At 39.1% G+C, this 20,226-nt stretch overlaps 1 protein-coding gene across 1 annotated transcript in view; it reads right to left on the reverse strand.

Annotated features, from left to right (window-relative positions):
- The window catches only part of DAZL (deleted in azoospermia like), a 34,758-nt gene extending 15,745 nt beyond the window's left edge, over nucleotides 1-19,013 (reverse strand). The window contains exons 1-4 of the mRNA XM_044254838.1: nucleotides 18,959-19,013; nucleotides 12,505-12,604; nucleotides 8,163-8,268; nucleotides 110-544 (exon numbers count right to left, since the gene is read on the reverse strand). Coding sequence (XP_044110773.1) covers nucleotides 110-544; nucleotides 8,163-8,268; nucleotides 12,505-12,604; nucleotides 18,959-19,013 — 696 coding nt within the window. The remainder of the gene's footprint in view (nucleotides 1-109; nucleotides 545-8,162; nucleotides 8,269-12,504; nucleotides 12,605-18,958) is intronic.
- Nucleotides 19,014-20,226: the final 1,213 nt, after the last annotated feature.

Raw genomic sequence — 20,226 nt, forward strand, 5'->3', positions numbered from 1 at the left:
CCCCGTAAGCGCGGGAAGGGAGGCCTGCAGGGTGGGGGTGGGGCGGGCGCGCGGTGCCCCCCCCCCCCCCCGCTGAGTCCTGGAGGCCCACTCCAAGGGCCCCCCTCACAACCCAGCCCGCTGCGGCGGGAGGCAGGCAGGGCGGCGTGAAGGCCGCAACCCGGCACGTGGTCGGCAGGCAGCGGGTGGGACAGCGAGCCCTCAGAGCCTCCACCCACTGCGACATCCGCTGGCATGCCGCCCCTCCTCCACCCCTCTGGGCTGTCTCGACCTCCTCTCTCAGGCCTTGTCTGTGGTGCACCCAGGAAGGGAAGGGGGTGACCCCGCTTTCAGCCCCTCTCTGGCACTGCGCTAGAAAGGCTGAGTTTCCACCACCCGGGAGGACCCAACCCGGCGTGGGCCCTTTAGGCCTTCTCCTCAGCTCACCATGATGGCGGCAGCTAGCAGTTCCCTCTGGTGAGGCTCGAGGAGGAGCGGAGGCGGCGCTTCTGGCACCACTCTTGGGGCTGCTGTGGGGTCTTCTCGTGGCACTGCCCGGCTTCGACTGGGCAAAGGGATAAAAGTCAGAGGACTGAGGAAAATCAAAGGCGAGCGGTGAGGCCGAGGAGCCCTAAGAGCTGAGTGGCGAGGCTGAGGGGCGCTGGCGAACTGAGGCGTGGCCTGCGGGGCTCCCGGAGGTGGCTCCTGCGCCGGGTACGGGGCTCGTGGTAGACGCCTCAGCCAATGGGTGGCAGCCCCCCGCCCCCTGTTGGGGGGGTTTAGGGGGGATGCCGGCTCCCCGATCGGGGGTGTGCAGGGGGTGCGCGCGGGCCGGCTCTCCGCAGCCAGGAAGTACCGACGTGAGACAGACTGACCGACCTTCCCTCGCCGCCCCCTCCGACACAGGTGTCACCCTGAAAATGCCTTTGAGGCGCACTTGAAATGAATATACATCTTTAAATATATATTAAAATTAAAAATTTCTGATGCGTCTAGGCTCTAATTTCAAAATGGCGCCCTGAACGCGTAGGATTAGCCCGATCACGATTACCCTATCATCACCCCCCAAAATCAGTTAAATGCCTACAGAAAAAGAAAATAGAACCAAGCTTATAAAAACATGGGAGGAGACCCCAAAAGTCCACAAACCTGGGTGCTTTTCTGCCAAGTTTAAAGTAGATGGAGTTGGATTGAAAAACAGGGCAGGCCAATTTGGTTGGTGTTCAGGGCGTTCACCAGTTCCAAGAAATGTTTTGATGATACTGAGTGACTACAGCCAGGTACCACAGATACAGAATTCCAGAAAACAGGCGAACATTTCTAACCTCAGGGAGTTTTAAATTGTAAGGGCAAAAGTTTATTTTCTAGGCCTTACAGGAAGAAACTAGGCCTGCTTAGAGAATTCTAGAACATTCTCAGGGTCTGAGAAACAAGGCCTAGAGCAAGGGTGAGCTGTAGGGCTGTTGGTGGAGCAAATAACACACATTTGGGAACCACGCCAACATTCTTTATTCACAGGATAGCCAGCTATGACTTTAATCTTCAAACTTTACTTTTGTACTGATGAAAAGCATAAAAATGTCACTTGGTGAGCTGGAATAGTGGTGGACTTCTGTAACCTGAAAACTTTCTCAAACCAACACCTAGCATTACTGGATAAAATAATAACTAGCCTTATTTTAAATATATAGCCAAACCCATAAGAAATGAAGGGAAATATGAATATGCCAGAAATTGAAACTGAATACGATAGTAGTTACTTCTTACACTGATTATTCTCTAGCCCTAGGTATGGGGACTGGGGTGTAAAATGCCAACAAAACTTCTTGGTTTTTGCCCTGGGAAAAAACCCAAACCCAGAGAACCAGGTCCCAGGCAAACCATTTAGGATTACCATTTAGTTGGCCATCCTCAATGTGGGCAGGATGTTGTTAGTCTCTAGAGATCCGGAAGTATACACCGGCAGAAGATAAGGGTTTGAAGTAGCTCAAGGTGGGAGCAGGAAGGGAGTACACTACAGAAAGCCATTGTTCCTGAAAGACATAATCCTCAGGAAATAGATAGATTAGGGAAAATATAAAACACCCAGTAGACAACTAGATGGGGAAGCTTATCCCATTTCTAGATGAAAAGAAAAAAATTATTTAACTCTGATGAAATTTTGAAACCCATTGCCTGCATTTCGTAAGAATTTGGAGTTTAATTTTTAGCACTTACATGTTGTTAGCATCTCAAAACTTACAAATTGATTCCCCAACCCTTTCCTCTTTCCAGAAAAGATCTCGGACAAGGGGTCTGGAATTCCTTCCAGAGACAAACATAAAGCCAACCTGGAAGGGTAGTTCCACAAAAGGCTCAACAGGATACTCATAAGAAAGGACCCTTTGAGATACCCTCAAAATGAAAAATATTAACACACTATTCACTTGGAGCAATACACTCTGCATATTTTAAGGTGATTCTACTATTTTAGCATGTAAACTTAAAGTCTAAAACTAATAAATGTCTTTACTCCAAATAATTCAAAGCTCTTAAGATGTTTTAACTCTGTACCACCCCTCTAAATTTATAAACTATTGTTATTAGTTCTTTTTCTTCAATAAATTAGACATATTTTTTAGACCCACCAATATTTCTAAAACTATTTTACCATTTCCTTGTATATCTCAGATCTTTCTGGATTCTTTTCCTTGTGCCTAAAGTAAATTCTATAGAATTTCTTTTAATGAGAATGTGATGTGCTCAGATTTTTCCCCACCTAAACTACTTTTATTTTGCTCTTGATCATTGAAGATAATTCGACTAGATATATAATTCTAGGTTTACAGTTGTCTTTTTTTCTCAAGATATTGAACCTGTTATTTTATCATCTTCTAGTTTTTTTGCTACTGTGAAATCTATTAATATAATACTGGTTAAGATCTGTTTTGCTTTGGTGTTCTAAAAAGTTCTCAATGTCGTCACTGGGGCAGTTTGAAAATTTTCTTCTTCCTAGGAGTTTTTTGGCTTTGTGGGTTTGTGGATGAACTTTCAACAATTCTAAAAAATTTCACTTGGGTGCAGCTGGGTGGTTCAGTCAGTTAAGCATCCGCCTTTGATTCAGGTCAAGTTCCCAGGGTCCTGGGGTGGAGCCCCACATCAGGCCCCCCTGCTTGGTGGGGAATCTGTTTCTGCTTCTCCCTCTCCCCATCCCCTGATGTGCTTGCTCTCTTTCACATACACTTTCTCTCTCTCAAATAAAAAATAATAAAATAAATAATAAAATCTTGTAATTTTTTTCACCTTTCTTGTCAAAGATTAACTGGTTAAAGAATTTAACCTATTTTTAATTCTCACAGTTTTCAATTCTTATAGTTATTTTTGACTAGATTATGACTTTTTCAAATGTTGGAGGTATTACTTTGAAACTTTATGAAATCTTCACTTAATAGAAAAAAAATGGTATTTAAGATCAGTAGCCGTTATTGAGATCACTAGCCATTTTTAATGTATTAGGATTGGTAGCATAAGTCATATAAATTCAAAAATAAATCTCTATATTACTTCCTTATCTTGTAAGGACTAGAAGGGAAGGAAGAGGGAAAAAGGCTGATATTAATTTCTCTGCCAGTTTTTTTATATTCCTAAAGCCTGGGATTTTTAACAGAAGCCTTATAATTCATATAAGCACCCTCAAACTTCATTCATTTACACACCATTTTCAAGATTTTTGTTGTATCTGCTCTGAATCTCTATATCATTATTTACCTAATTTTTTAAAAGATGACTTATTATCCTAAGCAGTAGTATTTATGAAATCACATTTATTGTGTTAGTTACTTTTTTTTAAACAATTCACACCAAAATAAATAACTATTAAAATTTAAAAACACCACCCAAGGATCACTTCAGATCACTCTTCCAGAGCAGCAGGTTACATACTTTTGGAAAGGGCTAGACTAGGAGAATTCTTTTAATCTTTGGATGTGTAAAGTTAGGTTCAAGGAACTAAGGGGTGGAGTGTCAAGTTGTTCTGCATAATAAGTGAGAGTAATTGAATTTGAAAGGGAAATCAAGCAAGGCTGGGAAAATGGACATTTTGCAATTTGATAAAAAAAGAGCTCACCTTGAAAAGTGACAAGAAGTTGAAGCCAAAGTGAAAGATGCAATCTGAGTACATTGTAATCATCTGAAGCTTTTAGGGGTTTATATTACCAGGCCTTACCTCAGACCAATTAAATCAGCTGGGGGTCAGACCCAGACATCAGTATTTATTTTTAATTGTTTCTCAAGTTATTTCAATATGCAACTAACATTTGAAAATCTTCACTATAGAGCTTTGCTACTCAAATTGTTGTCCTCAGACCAGCAGCTTTGCAACACCTGGGTGCCATGGACTCTCAGACCCTCTCTTAGATTTACTGAATCAGACGCTGCATTTCAACACGATCTCCAGATGGTTCACAAACACATGAAAGTTCAGGAAGCACTGGCATAGAGAACATTGCAATAAACAACTTGCATGGATGGATTTGGGGAGAGTCTGCTTTCCCAGCCTCTCTTGCAGCTAGACTTGGGCACGTGACCTACACCACAGCAATGAAATGCACCTGCCTTAAATTTTGGATGGGGACTGGAGAAGGGTGGCAACAGCAGCAGCAGCCATGGCATTAGTTAGAGCTGCACTGTCTACTCTTGTCAGTTGTGCAAGCTGCCATGCAATTCACTACCCAGCAGGGACAGTGAAGTTTCTTCACTGGACCAATTCCGCAGCATGATTTTGCATGTCATTTCTGGAGACACAGACTTCCAACCTGGTTCTTCAGTCCTCTATGGGATGCCTTTCCTGCTTAAATCAGCCAAAATTTCTGTGGCTATTGTTTGTAACAAAGAACCTTGACTGAAATTGGTGATAAATGAAGTCAGTCAAAGCACTTTTAGGAAAAGGGTTAAGAGGTAGAAGATTTGTGAATCTTTGGTCTGTGACTCAGTGACATAATGTCACTCTATTGTTCCTAACCTTTAGTAAGATTCTGCTATGTACACAAAAGCTTTGTACCAGTGGTGTTTTGTGAGGGATATCAAGGAAGGGATCTCTTTTCCCTCTCTATAGCAACGTGGTACAGCCAGGGAAGGCATACTGGACAGTAGGGCAATTCACAGATGAAGTAATTCAGCAGGAACAAAAGCTTAGCACCAGAAGTGACCTGGGAAAGCATAAATCATAATCTCAGAATTCCCAGAGGGATAGGAAGAGACATTGTGCTAGTCCCACTGTATGTAGGCCAGGTTTGAGCCAATTCCATTTAAATCTCAAGGTATGGTGCCTCAGCTTCTATTGGGCCTGTATTCACATGGCTCAGCATAGCAGCATACATCTCTAATTCACTTGTGCATACTTGCAGAGATGTCTGTCCACTAAGCAATGTTGCTTAAGCTTGGCTTGCTCCCCTTTAAGCCTAGTATCTGCACAATAGTTCATGCATTCAACACTTAATCTCTTAGGCAGGTTGACTGAATTTTGGGATTGGTCTGAACGAAGCTGACTTAATAAGTAACAACAATGACAGTAATTATTGATACTGATAGGGTGTTTTCTAAGTACCAGGTACTATTCCAAACACTTTACTTCTATTCATCTATCTCTTTTTTTTAAAGATTTTATTTATTTATTTGTCAGAGAAAGAGAAAGAGAACGTGTGCAAACAGGGAGAGCTACAGGCAGAGGGAGAAGCTCCCCACTGAGCAAGGATGCTGATGAGGGACTCATCCCAGGACCCCAGAATCATGACCTGAGCAGAAGGTAGATGCTTAACCTACTGAGCCACCAGGCATGCCAGTTCATCTAATCTTTATGACAGTAATAGATACTATTATTATTCTAATTTTATAGAGAAGGAAGCAGAGGCACAAAGAGGTCAGATAACTTGCCCCGGATCACATAGGTGGTAAATATCAGAGTGACGCTTTTAAACTAGTTAGGCTTCTGAATGTGAGTTGTTTTTTTTTTTTTAATATTTTATTTATTTATTTGAGAGAGACCACAAGTGGACGGAGGGGGACAGAGGAAGAGAGAGAGGGGGAAGCAGACTCCTTGTCCAATGGGGAGCCCAACTCAGGGCTCAATCCTAGGACCTGGAGACCATGACCTGAGCCAAAGGCAGATACTTAACTGACTGAGCTACCCAGGTGTCCCCTGAATGTGAGTTCTTAACCATTATGCTATATTAGCAAACTACGTGGTGGAAGAAAATTAATATAGTGGGACAAAGTTGTATATTAAATCCCTGGTTTCCATGAGAATAGCCAAATAAAGAGGGAAGCTGTGTTGAGTCTTTTCCCATTACAAAATTTTTTTTAGTCATTTCTGATATATCTACATTGGTATATCTACATTAATAAGGATCAGAATCAGAACTTTCAGACGTTCTGTCAAAATGAAGCAAAGCCCCCAAATCAACACCTAAACCAGCCTACACCAGCGAATTGCTCCAACACAGTCAGCCCTTGAGGAGGCTACCCACTTAACAAAAAAGAAATTTCCTTCTGAATTTTGCCTGTTAGAGAATGTCTTAGTCCTTTTCTCAAGTGTTGGAATTAAATCTAATGTCTGACAACCTTATCTCCAGTCCTGGCCTACATCATTGGCTTCCTACTCACACATATATTCCTCCTAATCACTTTGAAACTGATTTTCTGAGTCAAGAGGCATCACTGAGCAGACTTTTGTAAATCAGAGAAGCAGAAGTTGTTGAACACTTGTGGAGGTGCAGGGAGAAGAAGCTGGTAGAACTTACCCATCTTCCTTTATTTACCCCTAGTCACTCTCAGCTCCATTTCCATAGTTTTATTCTTTCTCTGTTTAAATTTTTTCCTTTCCTTACCCACTTTTGAGAATACATGTATATATTTCCATTTCTTAAAAAACACTAAAGCATGGAAAGTAAGACTTAAGTCCTCTTTTGACCACCAGATGTTTCTCAGATCTCTTCCAGAGGTAACTACTGCTGGTAGTTTGGTATGAATCCTTTCAGACCTTTTTCTAGGCATTCCCTTTTGTGTACTTATGTAAAATATTTGGTGTTTGTACTTACAGAAAGTACTTGTACTAATAGAGAATATGTAGTTCTTTTAGTATACTTGTAGAAAATGCATACTTATGCTATATATACTTAAAGTACATATATATTTAGAATATATAGTATTTTGTTATATGTTTTTAACACATATAGTATCATGCTTTATGCATCTTATAACTTGATTTTTTCCTTTAACAACAGACTTCTAATATCTGTATAGATCTACCTAATTCCTTATAACTCTGGCGTAATTTAACATAATGTAGATATATCATAGTTATTTAGCCATTCCCTGGTCAATGGACATTTAGGTTATTTTCATTTTTTTCATTGTTACAAATTACATGCAACAAACCTATTTAATTGGAACCATGTGAGTCTTTTGCTGCAGTGAACACCAAGAAGTATTACTGCTGGATTATGGGATATGCACATTTCAAATTTTAATGGATTGCATGAAACTACCCTTTAAAATGCTGTGCCAGTATATATCAATTTACAGTTGTGACTAAGAGTCTCATTTGTCTATTCACCTGCCAATATTGATATTATCATACTTTAATTGCCACCCTGATGGGCAAGAAATGGCATCTGTTTTCATTTTACTTTGCCCTGATTGCTTGCAGAGTTGAGCCTCTTTCCACTGTTTGTTGAATGTTCAGGTTCTTCTGTGAATGGTTTGGTCATAGCCTTTAGCCATTTTTCTTCTGGATTTTTTTTTTTTGTTTCTTATTGTTTTGTGGGAGTCTGACTCCTTTTTTTCTTTTCCTCCTTGGCCTCTCAGGCAATGGGTGAAACAGTATTGGTACCTCCTTGAAGTTCTAGTCCAATGTGATGAACTAGAGTTACATTCATTTCCAAGAATTTCTTTCCCCAGACTGAAGCCACAAACAAGAAAGAAAAGGAAATGTCTAGTGTAAACATCAACTGTTGACCCTTGTGATGCCTTTGCACTTTACCTCTTTCCTGAACATCTTCCTAAACAAACCAGATTAAAGGTCTTATTTAAATCAGTCCATCCCTTATTTTCAAAGAACATTTTTTAGGATCTCAAGGAATTGCCAAAGAGAGGAAGAGCTGTTAGGGGTGTGATTTCTGCTGAGCCTTTCTATATATTGCATTTACCTTAGGCAATGTGACAGTCTTAAAGAAATCTGCTGAGGCCAACAATGTGCTGAGGTCCAACAACTTCTGATGTTCTGTTCTTGCCCCTGGTTTAGAGTGAGAATATCTGTAGAGAAAAGAAATGAGACATTAGGTGAATAAATACAACATTCACAGCGCTAGGATGTAGAGCTTAGTAGGTAAGTCTCTGAAAACAATTTCATTAACAAATATAAATTAATCTTTGATCACCCTAAGAAGGAGAAGCTAAGATGTTTCCTTTTCCCCAGCAAGAATTTTTCCTTCAGTTCCTATGTGGCACTGACTGAAAAAAAATATCTGTCTATGATTTCAGAACCACCATGGCTTCCCTTTTGGAAAATGTTTTATTTTGTGTAGCTGCAGCTAGCATTTCAGCTAGCCTGGACAAGAAAAATGAAGTGAGAGGACAGAAGAATAGAACATAACTTGAAAGAAAATCACAGAGGAAAGAAAGAAAAGACACATGATAAGAGGAGAATTCACATATACTTAAAAAAGAAAAGAAAAGCAAAAATAAAAATAGTTAAAGGAAACATTCTTTTATCATTTCCCATATTTGGTCAGTCATCAAGTTCTTTGTTTTCCTTTAATTTATCACTTTCTTTTAGACCATAGCAGGTAACCTGCTTAAGAAAAACAATCAGATCATGTTCTCTTTGTTTTGTGCTTGGAGAATTCCAATAGCTATATGACTAGGATCCATGCCAATTAAGTCTCCATCAACTACTGTCAATATTTTGCTTTTTGCTCTGCTCACAAACCTTCTGGTGTTCCCTAGTTCCAACTTTATCATATTAAATTTAACCTTTTCAGCCTCTTAGAACCCTTTAATATATGATCTCACCCTACATAGACCTAATCAGACTGTCTCATCAACATTCCCTTCTCATTCTGTCTTCTGTATTCCTTCCATTTAGAATGCTCTTCCAGCCGTGCTTTTTCTCTCTGAATTCTACCTATTTTTGAAGGTATAGTCAAGCTTCTCCTTTTCTGTGAAATTTTCTGTCTACTCCACCTCCGTCTTCTTCTCTCATGGCTATTTCAATGTCCAAAGTATGTAATGTGCCATTTTGGATGGTGACACCTATGAAATTGGAGGAGTATAGCAAGTCCTTGGATTTGCATTTGTTTTGCATTGTCTCCAGCACTTAATGACACTAGACAGGCTACTTACCCTCTCTGAAGATTCATTTTCTTGTCCATGAAAGGGAGAGAATACTGTTTTACTTTAGAGGATCAGGGGAAGGATAGACTAGATGAAAGATAGCTATATTGGGTACTTAACACCATGGCTGGCCCATAAAAGACTATACCGGCTATACCAGTAATTTCCTTCCTGTCCTCATACCACTTTCTGAGAGAACCTACTTCTGTCACAGCCCCAGAAGAGATATCTAGCTTTTTAGATATAGGCAACAGAATGCCTGATTAAAAATGATTAAATAGTACAGATTTAAAAAATATGAACTCTAGATGTTAGCAGTTCCAGCATTAGCTCTGAGGCTCATTGATACCAGGACTCTGAATTAGCGCCTCTGGAATTCTTTGGTTTGTTCCATAAAGCATGACTTATCTTCAGAGTCAAGAGTATGGAAGGAATGGGACACCTGGGTGGCTCAGTTGGTTGGACGACTGCCTTCGGCTCGGGTCATGATCCCGGAGTCCTGGGACTGAGTTCTGCATCGGGCTTTATGGGGAGTCTGCTTCTCCCTCTGACCTTCTCCTCGCTCATGCTCTCTCTCTCACTGTCTCTCTCTCTCAAATAAATAAATAAAATCTTTAAAAAAAAAAGTACAGAAGGAAGGAAGGGATTCTCTTCTATCTCTTTTATTTGAGAGGAGAATCTTTTCTAATAGGCTTCTTTTTGTATCTCATTGGACAGAACTGTGTGATGTATCCACTTTCAGCTCAAAAGGAGTCTAGATAAATGCATATCTGGCAAAAAGGAAATACAATTATATATATAATTACTATATGTACTATATTAATATATTAATAATATATATTTAAGATTTTATTTATTTACTTGAGAGAGAGAGCATACACAAGCAGAGGCAGAGGGAGGGGAAGAGGGAGAAGTAGATTCCACTGCTGAGCAGGGAGCCTGACACATGCTTTGATCCCAGGACCCTGGGATCATGACGTGAGCTGAAGGCAGACGCTTAACTGACTGAGCCACACAGGTGTCCCAAGGAAATGCATTTATAGTAACTAATCTGTACGAGTCATGATTCATCTTCTGGACTTGGGCATATTCCTGCCTAAAAGTAGAAGTAGATTCTATTATCAAAGAAGAGGGGATGGTTATAATGTTGGTGTCAACTGTATCTGCCCCTTGGGCAACTCAAGATGCCACATCACCTCTTTTTCTGGCCACAACTGATTGGGAATGAACAGTGAGCTAAACTGAATTGATCAGATTCTCTCCCATTATAATTTGAATTAAGAGCTCAAGAATCAGGAATTACTTCCTGATTTTAGTGTCTTGGTATTTAACAATCTATGGTATACCTTGTATCTTGCCAATAAAGTTTCCTTTTAGTGGATTTCTGTTCCCTGAAGTCAGATGAATCCTGATTAAGCCACAAACTCATTTAAATGGTCTCAATCAATAATCACTAAAATAATAACTATTATAATATTTACCTCCCTATTTTGTTTTTTAATGGCTTCATGCATATTAGTCTCATCTTGCATATTACCTATAAATTCCTTAAGGCAGAAATCAACTGTGTACTTTATTTCCCATAGTTCTTAAACTACTATTAACTACAAAGTATGATCAGTTCCCTTAACACCTATTGAATGCTTGTTTGGTTGGTTGCTAACTTTTATTAGTTACTGTTCTTTTTAGTTAATATTTTTAAAATATTTTAAAAATATTTTTAAAAATTTAATATTTTAATATCTTCTGTTATTCCAGAAGTAGATAAAAAGGGAAATATTGGGATACCTGGGTGGCTCAGTTTTTAAGAATCTGCCTTCGGCTCAGGTCATGATCCCAGGGTCCTGGATCAAGCTCATATGGAGCCTCACATCGGGTTTTTCTCCCACTCCCCCTTCTTGTGTTCCCTCTCTTGCTGTGTCTCTCTCTCTCTGACAAATAAATAAACAAAATCTTAAAAAGAGAGAGAGAGAGAAAGAGAGAGCAAAGTATGATGATATATTATTCCTCAGATTATTTAGATGCAGCTCCAAATTGCTGGTTTGATAAATTTAAGATCTTTTAAAATATAGCAAATTGACAGAAGAATAAAGAGATGTACTTCAATATAAAAACAATAGTTGTGTTACCTATGAAAAGTAATACTCTAAATCCATCTTCATCATACTAATCCCTTTCAAATTTTCTATGCAGGACATGAATTACTTTCAGAATCTAAAAAGAAATAAGTTAATTTCAAGTGAAGCAATCAGGAAAAAATATTTGGCCATTTAGTACATGTTTCTTTACTTTCCTTCTTTTGTCTAACAGTATGATATAACTAAACTTTATTATTAGATATAAACTTTTGCCTTCATTTTGTAGTATAAGTTTTGGATTTTAATTTCCTTTTAACTTAGAATAATATTAACCTTATAGCAAAATTTAACACAGTTTAAAACTCACGTGATACCAAATTATAAATTTTCCCTTAAAGAACTTAAAATAAAATTCTTACATTTTTTTTCTTCTTTTTCTATTTAATTTAAAACATGATTTTAAAATGAACAAAAGACTGCTTAGCTGTTTTTAGTCTAAAATCATTTGGCTTTTCTTACATCTCTGCTCATTTTTTAAAAGGAATGCTACTTTGTTAGCAGATCATTCAAAAGTTTAATGGGCATTTGTACAAAGTCTGACAAGTAAAACCAAAATTCTTCCAGAATCCAGTATCACAAAAGCTTTTGTTTCAAGCCACAAATTAGACAAATCTGTTTTTTTCCTAACATCTGAACAGTTTATATCAAACAGCTCCAGTGTAAGTAAATATCCATCTCTTTAAAAAACAAAATTAATATTAGAATTCTTTTTCTTTATAAAAAGAGCTAAATTCAACACATTCCAGATGTTGCAACTGGACCGCAGATGTATCCAAAATAACAATAAAGGAAATACATTTTTTGTTTTGATTCCAAGCAGAAACAATTGCCACTTAAGAATTCACGTTGAGGCCACAAAAAACTGTACTCTTGTACCTAGTAAATAAACACTATTGTTTTAGTAAAGTGCTTCAGGACATGATGTTATATAAGTACCACACCTTCCTATCACAGGATTGGCAGCCTATACACAGAGTTCTCATCTTTAAAGATCCACTGATGTTGATATCAGGGTTACTGGTGTCCAATGTTCACCCATGCAAAATTCTGATGTGCAAAGAAAAAGGTAGCTTCCTTAAGTTTAACTTTCTTCAACAGGTCCCCATGGGGGTCACAGGCTGTGGCGGTTAGAGGAAGGTGTGAGTGAAGGGGAGAAACTCTAATCTGGCCTGCCAATATGCAAATTTCTTCTGGAGCTAATGCATCCCTTTGGGGTGAATTCATTGGATTTATGTGTTAGGATTAGACTAAATCTTCTCTCCAGTTTCAATACAAAATGACAGCTGGTAGGTGGAGATTTTATAAGACCTCCTATTGGAAGAGAAGGGCCTCTGACCAGTGCTGGACCTTCCTGAGTGACACTTGCAGTGTGGTTAGCCAGTTCTCTACTCTGGGGTTTTCCAGAGGCCCCTCTCTCTGGGTCCTCAGGCAGGGCTGACTCCCTGGTTACCTAGCTCCATGTGAGTCTTCACTGGCCTGAGATCGAGGGGTCTGCGATTCATGCAGTGGCTGGCCTGGGCAGCAATCCCACAACACAGCTCTATGAGCCCCACCACAGTCCATACTACAAAGCACAGCAAGGGAAGAGGAGACAAGCTGGCTCAGGGCTGACCAGTTCCTTCTCCTGCCCAGCCTGGTTCTGTCACCACTATGCCACAGGCCCACCAGTCAACATGTGAGGCTCCTCCTATCAGAACCCCTCTGTTTTTGGTTTTGCCTCCCTTCATCTGGGACATCCTGGCCCTTTGGGGCTTTGACCTGAGTTGGAATGTGAGGACATACTGCTCTCCTAGCTTGTGCTCCCCTTTGCAGAAAGGGCTGCCTTTTTTTCCCTTTGTCTTGCCAACTTCCTCTTCCTTCCAGAAGCTCTACCTCCCTTTCCTGGGGTTGTGATGGAAATGGGAAAAAGTCAGATCACCCAAAAAGGGAATATAAAAATCTGGGAGAATTGCTTAAGTATTTCAACTGTGTTTCAGGGTTAGGGTTTCTGGAGTACTGCCTCAAAGCAATAGTGGAATAAATAAAATTGAAGATGATTTGTTCTCATATAAAGTCTGGAGGTGGGCGGTCCAGGCAGATATGGCCCCAGGATGCACTCCATGACTGAGGGCTGCTTGGCTCTTCTTAGTGTACCATGTGTGACATTTAGTCTCAAGAGCATCTTATGGCCCAAGACAGGATATGCATTCTCTCAGGGAAAAAAAAAAAAAAAAAAAAAAGGAAAACAAAAGTAATACGTAAATGTCAGCTGGCTTTTAAGGAAGCTTCCAGAAGGGGTGCTTGGGTGGTATAGTCAGTTAAGCATCCAGTTCTTGCCTCAGATTGTGATCTCAGAGTCATGAAAACAAGCCCCAAGTCAGGCTGTGCTCAGTGCAGAGTCTGCTTGAGATTCTCTCTCCCTCCATCCCTGATGCTCCTCTAAAATAAATAAATAAATCTTAAAAAAGAAATAAAAGGAAGCTTCAAGAAGGTGCTACAGGACACTTATCTCATATCTAGCTGGAAGGAATGCTGTGAGCAAAGGTTGCATAGTGGGCAAATATGTGCCCACCCAAAGTGAGGAATCCTTCCCTATGGAAGGAGGGGAACATGGTTATTTAGAGGTAGCCAGAAGTCTCTGACTTGAAACGTTTTCATTATTCCATCCTGAAACAAGCTGCAGGAAAACATTCTCGAGTTTCCAAATTTATGGTGATGTGGAAAGAGCATTTGACTAAAAGTGAAAACAAGCGAAAAAACCCTTACTTTCTAATTCTAGCTTTTCTCCAGTTTATTGCGTAGCTTTGAGGAAGTCAATGCTTCTTTGATTTTCATTTCCTTTTCTATAAAATAAGGTGTACTAGATGCTTCAGAACGTTCTTGAAGCCCAGATTGTACCTGTGTCTACAAATCCAACCTTAATTTTAAAGACCTATGTTTTATAATTCCTACTTCCACTTCATAGAAATACCGGAACTTATCATGGCAGGCAACAATGGGTTGAAGAATCAAGATTCTTCAGCTGCATGCACATTACAAATCTGTGTTAATATAATGCAGTTGCCCAATATCCCCCATAATTTTTATCTTAAACACTTGACTATAATTGTCTTTATCTGATTTTTAAGTTTAAATCTTACTGATCTGTTGGCAGATAATAGAACATATTAACCTAAATGGTCATAGCAAGATAGATATATGTATTGGTAACTATAGAACACATTATCTATTGGTATTGGTTCAAAAATATATTATGAATAATATTCATATGATGTGACTATATTACAAGTAACAGTTATAATATATATAATATATAATGTAAATTTTATATGTATATTCTATGGCATATGAATATAATGCATTGTGATATGAATGTCTTATTGATGTTAAGTTTATAATAAATAACATTATTAAAGAAAAGATGTTGGGGGGCACCTGGGTGGCTCAGTGGGTTGGGCCTCTGCCTTCGGCTCAGGTCATGGTCTCAGGGTTGTGGGATCGAGCCCCGCATCGGGCTCTCTGCTAGGCGGTGAGCCTGCTTCCCCCTCTCTCTGCCTGCCTCTCTGCCTACTTGTGATCTCTCTCTGTGTCAAATAAATAAATAATATCTTAAAAAAAAAAGATGTCAGTATTAGTTACATATTCTTAGTCTCTGAGATGGAGGTCATGTAGTTTAACTAGATTCCCCTAGAATTCTAAAGACTGCATATCATCAGGGAGAAAATAATTGTCTAGTTAAACCATTTTTTTGATCCTGAATATCATTTTTAAATGTGCTGATGAATTAGATCTACAAGTAAAGTCCAGACATAGCTTGGAAATTTTAAAAGACTGAATGTGTCCTTTGGCAAAGGCAAAGTTACTCTCACTGCCTAAGTGCTCCCCTCATCTTAAGTGTATATGTAGTTGCATATGGATTCCATATCTGTTTTATCTTCAAGTTCTCTATGGGGAATATTTCCTACCTTAGGTGATTTTCTGAGAATATAAATTCCAAAGTCAGTTTTCTTCTTTTTACTGTATATTTTTGGTGAGGACAGAGAAGTGATAGAGATGACAGGAATGAAACTTCAGTTTGTGTTTGCAACCTCTCTGGAAATCATGCTTATCTACCAATGTTCAGAATCTTCTGAAATTTCTCAACTCAAAATTAAATGACTACTTTTGTCTGTCTCTATTTCTGGGATTTTTCTCCCTTGAGCAATAGATAGAGGATTGAAGGACAGCAGCCACCAAGCCATATCCTCCTTTGAAGACAGAGAGATAGACATCTTGAAAAGCTCTCTCTTTGCTGTCTTCAACACAACCATCAATGTGTCTGTTGGAAGCCGCCCAGAATTTGGAAGGGGAAGGATGGTGCTATAAGAATCAGTAGGGACATATTGCAGCTAACTCTGTTACATTGAATAGATGGAACTTTCAAATTTAAATATGTGTGTATATTTTTGTTTGAGACTGAGATACGAATTCCTTTTATCTTTTTCCATGATTTCCTGCATCTTACTAAATTCAAAGAATATTGGTCATAGGTACCTTGACAGTAATTATATTTGTTTTTGCCTTTTCCTTTTAACCTTTGTTTACTATTGGCTTCAGCAGAAACTATTTGAACAAATGGGTTTTTATTTGTCCACCCCCTTTTGAAAGTGTGCAGCTCTTTTTACAACTAATTTTTATACTATTTGTAACTGAAATACTCTACTAAGTAAGACACAACAAATTACTTTGTAATGCTTTTTTTTTAATTCAGAGAAGAATCACTTAAAATGGTCTTTCTTACTATCTAACTAGACATACCCACTTCTCTGAGGGAAGAGTACAATAGAAGTTTTCTATGCCTTGTTAATATCAGGTCTTCACATGGGCTATATTGGTACATGTTAGGAAGTCAAGTAGGGAGGATAAAACTGAGAATATTTAAATGTGATGAGGTTCAATTAGTGTTTTAGAAATTTATCTCTGTATGAGGAAAACTAGGCTTAAACCAAGAATAGAATTAAAAATACAAGGATGGTGCAAAATCAGGTCAGGTTAGTACCAACTGGTGTCTGTGAAATAGAAAAGAAAACAAACATGTAGTTATTTCAAGAATTTCCATCACCCAAGAATAATATGACTTATACACACTAGGTGAAAACCAACTGCTTTAGGGTATTTACCAAAGAAGGACTGCAGAGGAAGCTTGGAACACCAACCACTCCCAAGAGTATAATCATGTAGTGCATATAAATGCTTAATTTGGGCACAGAAGTAGGTGGCATTAGGGGAATCATACAAACCAGACTGAGATAGTGGGCAAAGCTTCACAAAAGATGGATTGTGGCAGATGTTGTAGGCTTCCTGACCTGAACTCGACTTCCAGTCTTCTTTTCCCTTATCTGTCTCAACTACAGAGGCTGGAAAAGCTGAAATTTTCTTTTTCAGTCTCTGTTATAGTTAGGTACCAAATGACACACTTCAGGTTAATGAGATACAGGCAGAAGTCCATAAGGGGGAGCCCTTAGCATGTTACTTCCTGGATAAAAAGGCCAAGCCTCCTGAAGAGAAAGCCCCTTGTCCATTGTCCCTTGCTCTTTTCTTTTGAACATGGTCATGAAGCTTGGAGGGGCAGCAACCATTGGAGAACAATGAACTGACAGACATGGATGTGGAAGTCATTGCATTAAGATGGGGGAGTAGGAAAGGAGAAAGAGCCTGGATCTTTTGATAACATCACTGGGCTTTGGTACTAGCTTTGCTTAGCTTAGAACATCAGGCTATATAAAAAGAACATTCTCCCTTAAACACTGTTATGTGCAGGCAAATACAATCTTAATTGATATAGTGACCAAAGAAGGGAAGGGTTTTAGAATAAATAAATACAAGCATGCATGTTTGAGAGAATTTCTTGAATGCTGTCAACTTATTACTTCTGTTAACATGAGTTAATTGATCATATGATTTTATATCCAAGGTATGGCATTTATCTTAGAACTGGTCAAAGTCATATAGAGGAAATCATGAACAGGGGAAAACAGTGGCTCAAACTTTGGAATTCTCCATGACCCAGCCTGGGATCAGAGCTAGCTATGTAGCCAATTGTTGAGATGGCTTTCCTGCCCTTGACATTGCCTCTGAGTACGAAGTAGAATAGCCAGTCAACAGAATGCTGTGCCCACTGCTAAAGAGGAGGGAAGCCAATTTGCATAAGGACCAAGGGCCTTCTCAGAGGGAAGAGTCTGAGAACTTAATCCCTACTTTCTGAGATGCAAAGTTAGGGGAAGATGGTATAGAATGAGATGGCTCTGACCAGGAGATGTGGTCCCAGTATAAAAGGACCCATATGATCTCAAAGAAGAACTCACTGAGGGAAAGAGAAAGCATGGCTTGGTGACAGGTCCCACACAAAGTTCCAAAGATTTGTGGGTCTTGCTGATTCTGGTACTGTAGCTGACTTATTTACTATTCACTCAAATTCAAGGCTCCTCACTATCATGCCCCTCCCTATGAGAGGATTACACATCCCCCACCTTATGACCTTTTGCATAGCTGAGTGATTTGCTTTGGTCAGTAAAATGTAGGAGGAAGTAATGTGTGCCACTTTTAGGCAAGGCATAGAGGCAGTGTGTGGTTTACACTTCTCTTTTAGCTCCAGCTGGCAATGTTCCCTGTGATGGCTGCTATGTCCTTGGGGATTCTGGAGTGAAAATGACATGGAACAGAGCGACGGCAGACCTCCATGAGCACATAGCTATGTAAGAAATAAACTCTTGTTATTATAAGCCAATTCAAGTTTGGAGTACTTCGTTTCTTGAAACAGCTATTCTGACCTCAACTGGGACTAATTGAGGGCATTTAATGATACAAAGCTCAAAAAAGACATTTTGTGGCTACATGTTTTGGGGTGCCTCATTCCCAAAACTGGGTCCCACAGAGGATTAAGTTTGCACAGGGCATCTTTAGGATTTGGTGGGAGGAAACTGATACTGATGAATTTCTTTCTTTTTAAATAGCTAAGAAAAATATCAAATCTATAGTCTCATGGGATAATTTATCATTAGGAAATGGTACAGTGTTACTGAGAACACTGCTCTTGAGGGATAATATTGAGAATAATCAACTGATACTCTTCTCACATTCTTTTTTCCATGCTAAAATTGTGTTTTAAAATCAAATTCCTTTACTTGCATCTTTTGCCTCTTCTCCTAACCCAGACAGTCAGACATGAATTACCTTCTCTTCTGGGTGGACAGAGACACTGAAGACAAGAAAATAAAGGTGGTATGTTTGAGTCTTGAATTCAAAATATGCTCATGAAAAGTAGACAATTGTAGAGGTAGTGAAATGCAGACTAGATAAATGGGATGGGGAGAAATATATTGAGAAGGATTGAGAGGAACCATTTGAAAGGGGTGCAGCTTACAAGCGAGCCCATAAGGCCCCACCACAATCAACACATGCTTTCAGTCCCAGGAGGTCCTCCAGAAGTCAAGCACAGGCTTATCTGTACTCACCGTTGTGGTCCAGGACTGCTGATAGACCGTCGCCAGCACAGTGCTTCCCAGTCATGTAGCGGGAGTAATGGCCATCTGTGCTCTGAGATTTTGTTCAGGGTCCCCCTATGACTCATCGCAAGTAGGTAACAGCCCAGATGCTCAGGAGCCCCTTGGATTAGACAGTGGGGTAGGGTGATGATGGGGGCTTGAAGTGAAATTTCCTGCCTCAACCAGGATGGGACCAGAAAGGGCAGTTGGAAATCTCCCAGCATACCCCTATTCACCAGAAATAGTTGGTGTTCATGTGCAAATGAGAATATTTAACCTGCACTTCGCTGCAACAGCAGAATTTACCCAAGTCTGTGTTATGTATTTTGCCTTAAAAATTACTCTTTTGTCTCAAAATCTTAATTTGACCCAAGAGAATTGAAAGCATATTTTTACATAAAAGCTGGTACCTGAATGTTCATAGCAGTGTTATTCATAATTGCCAAAGGTGGAAACAACACAAATGTCCATCACTTTATGAATGGATAAACACATTTTGGCATATTCTTCATACAATGGAATATGACTGAACCATAAGAAGGAATGAAGTACTGATTCATACCATAGCATGGTTGAACCTTGAAAACATGGTAAGTGAACAAACTAGACATAAAAGACCATATCTTATTTAAATTCCATTTATAAGAAATGCCCATAGAGACAAAGTAGATTAGTAATTGCCAGGAGGAGAGAAGTTGAGGGAAGTGGCTAATTGTGCGTAATGGGGATAGTGTTTCTTTGTGGGTTGATGAAAATGTCCTGAAATTAGTGGTGATGACTGTATGATTTGTGAATATACTAAAAACCACTTTAAGAGGCTGTGACATATCTTGATAAAAACTAATTTGTAATACTTAGTTTTGATTGTGTATAAAAATATTTGTACCAAATGTGTTCTTTGTAGATCTGAAATTGTAAAAAGACAGTTTAAAACATAAAGCAATCTTGTTAGCTTGGAAACTGTGTTAGTCTAAAATAAGCAAAAAGTAATATGCTTCAAAGTGAAAATGAAAAATCGCAGACTTTGTTTTCTACAAAAAGAAGGAAGTGAGCTATTCAGGATGACATAAGTGAAATTTGGAGAGCCCTGCTTCAGTAGTCCCCAAATATAGCAAAGCACACTGATCATATTGTTTTTAATTTTCTGGAAAATGTGAATTTTTTCAGATTATAGTGTATTAAGGACAAAATTTAGGAATAGACTACATACTGCCCTTGATCAGCAATATTGTTTCTGA

The sequence above is a fragment of the Neovison vison genome, chromosome 6 (genome assembly GCF_020171115.1).
Source record: "Neovison vison isolate M4711 chromosome 6, ASM_NN_V1, whole genome shotgun sequence".
Classification (NCBI taxonomy): Eukaryota; Metazoa; Chordata; class Mammalia; order Carnivora; family Mustelidae; genus Neogale; species Neogale vison.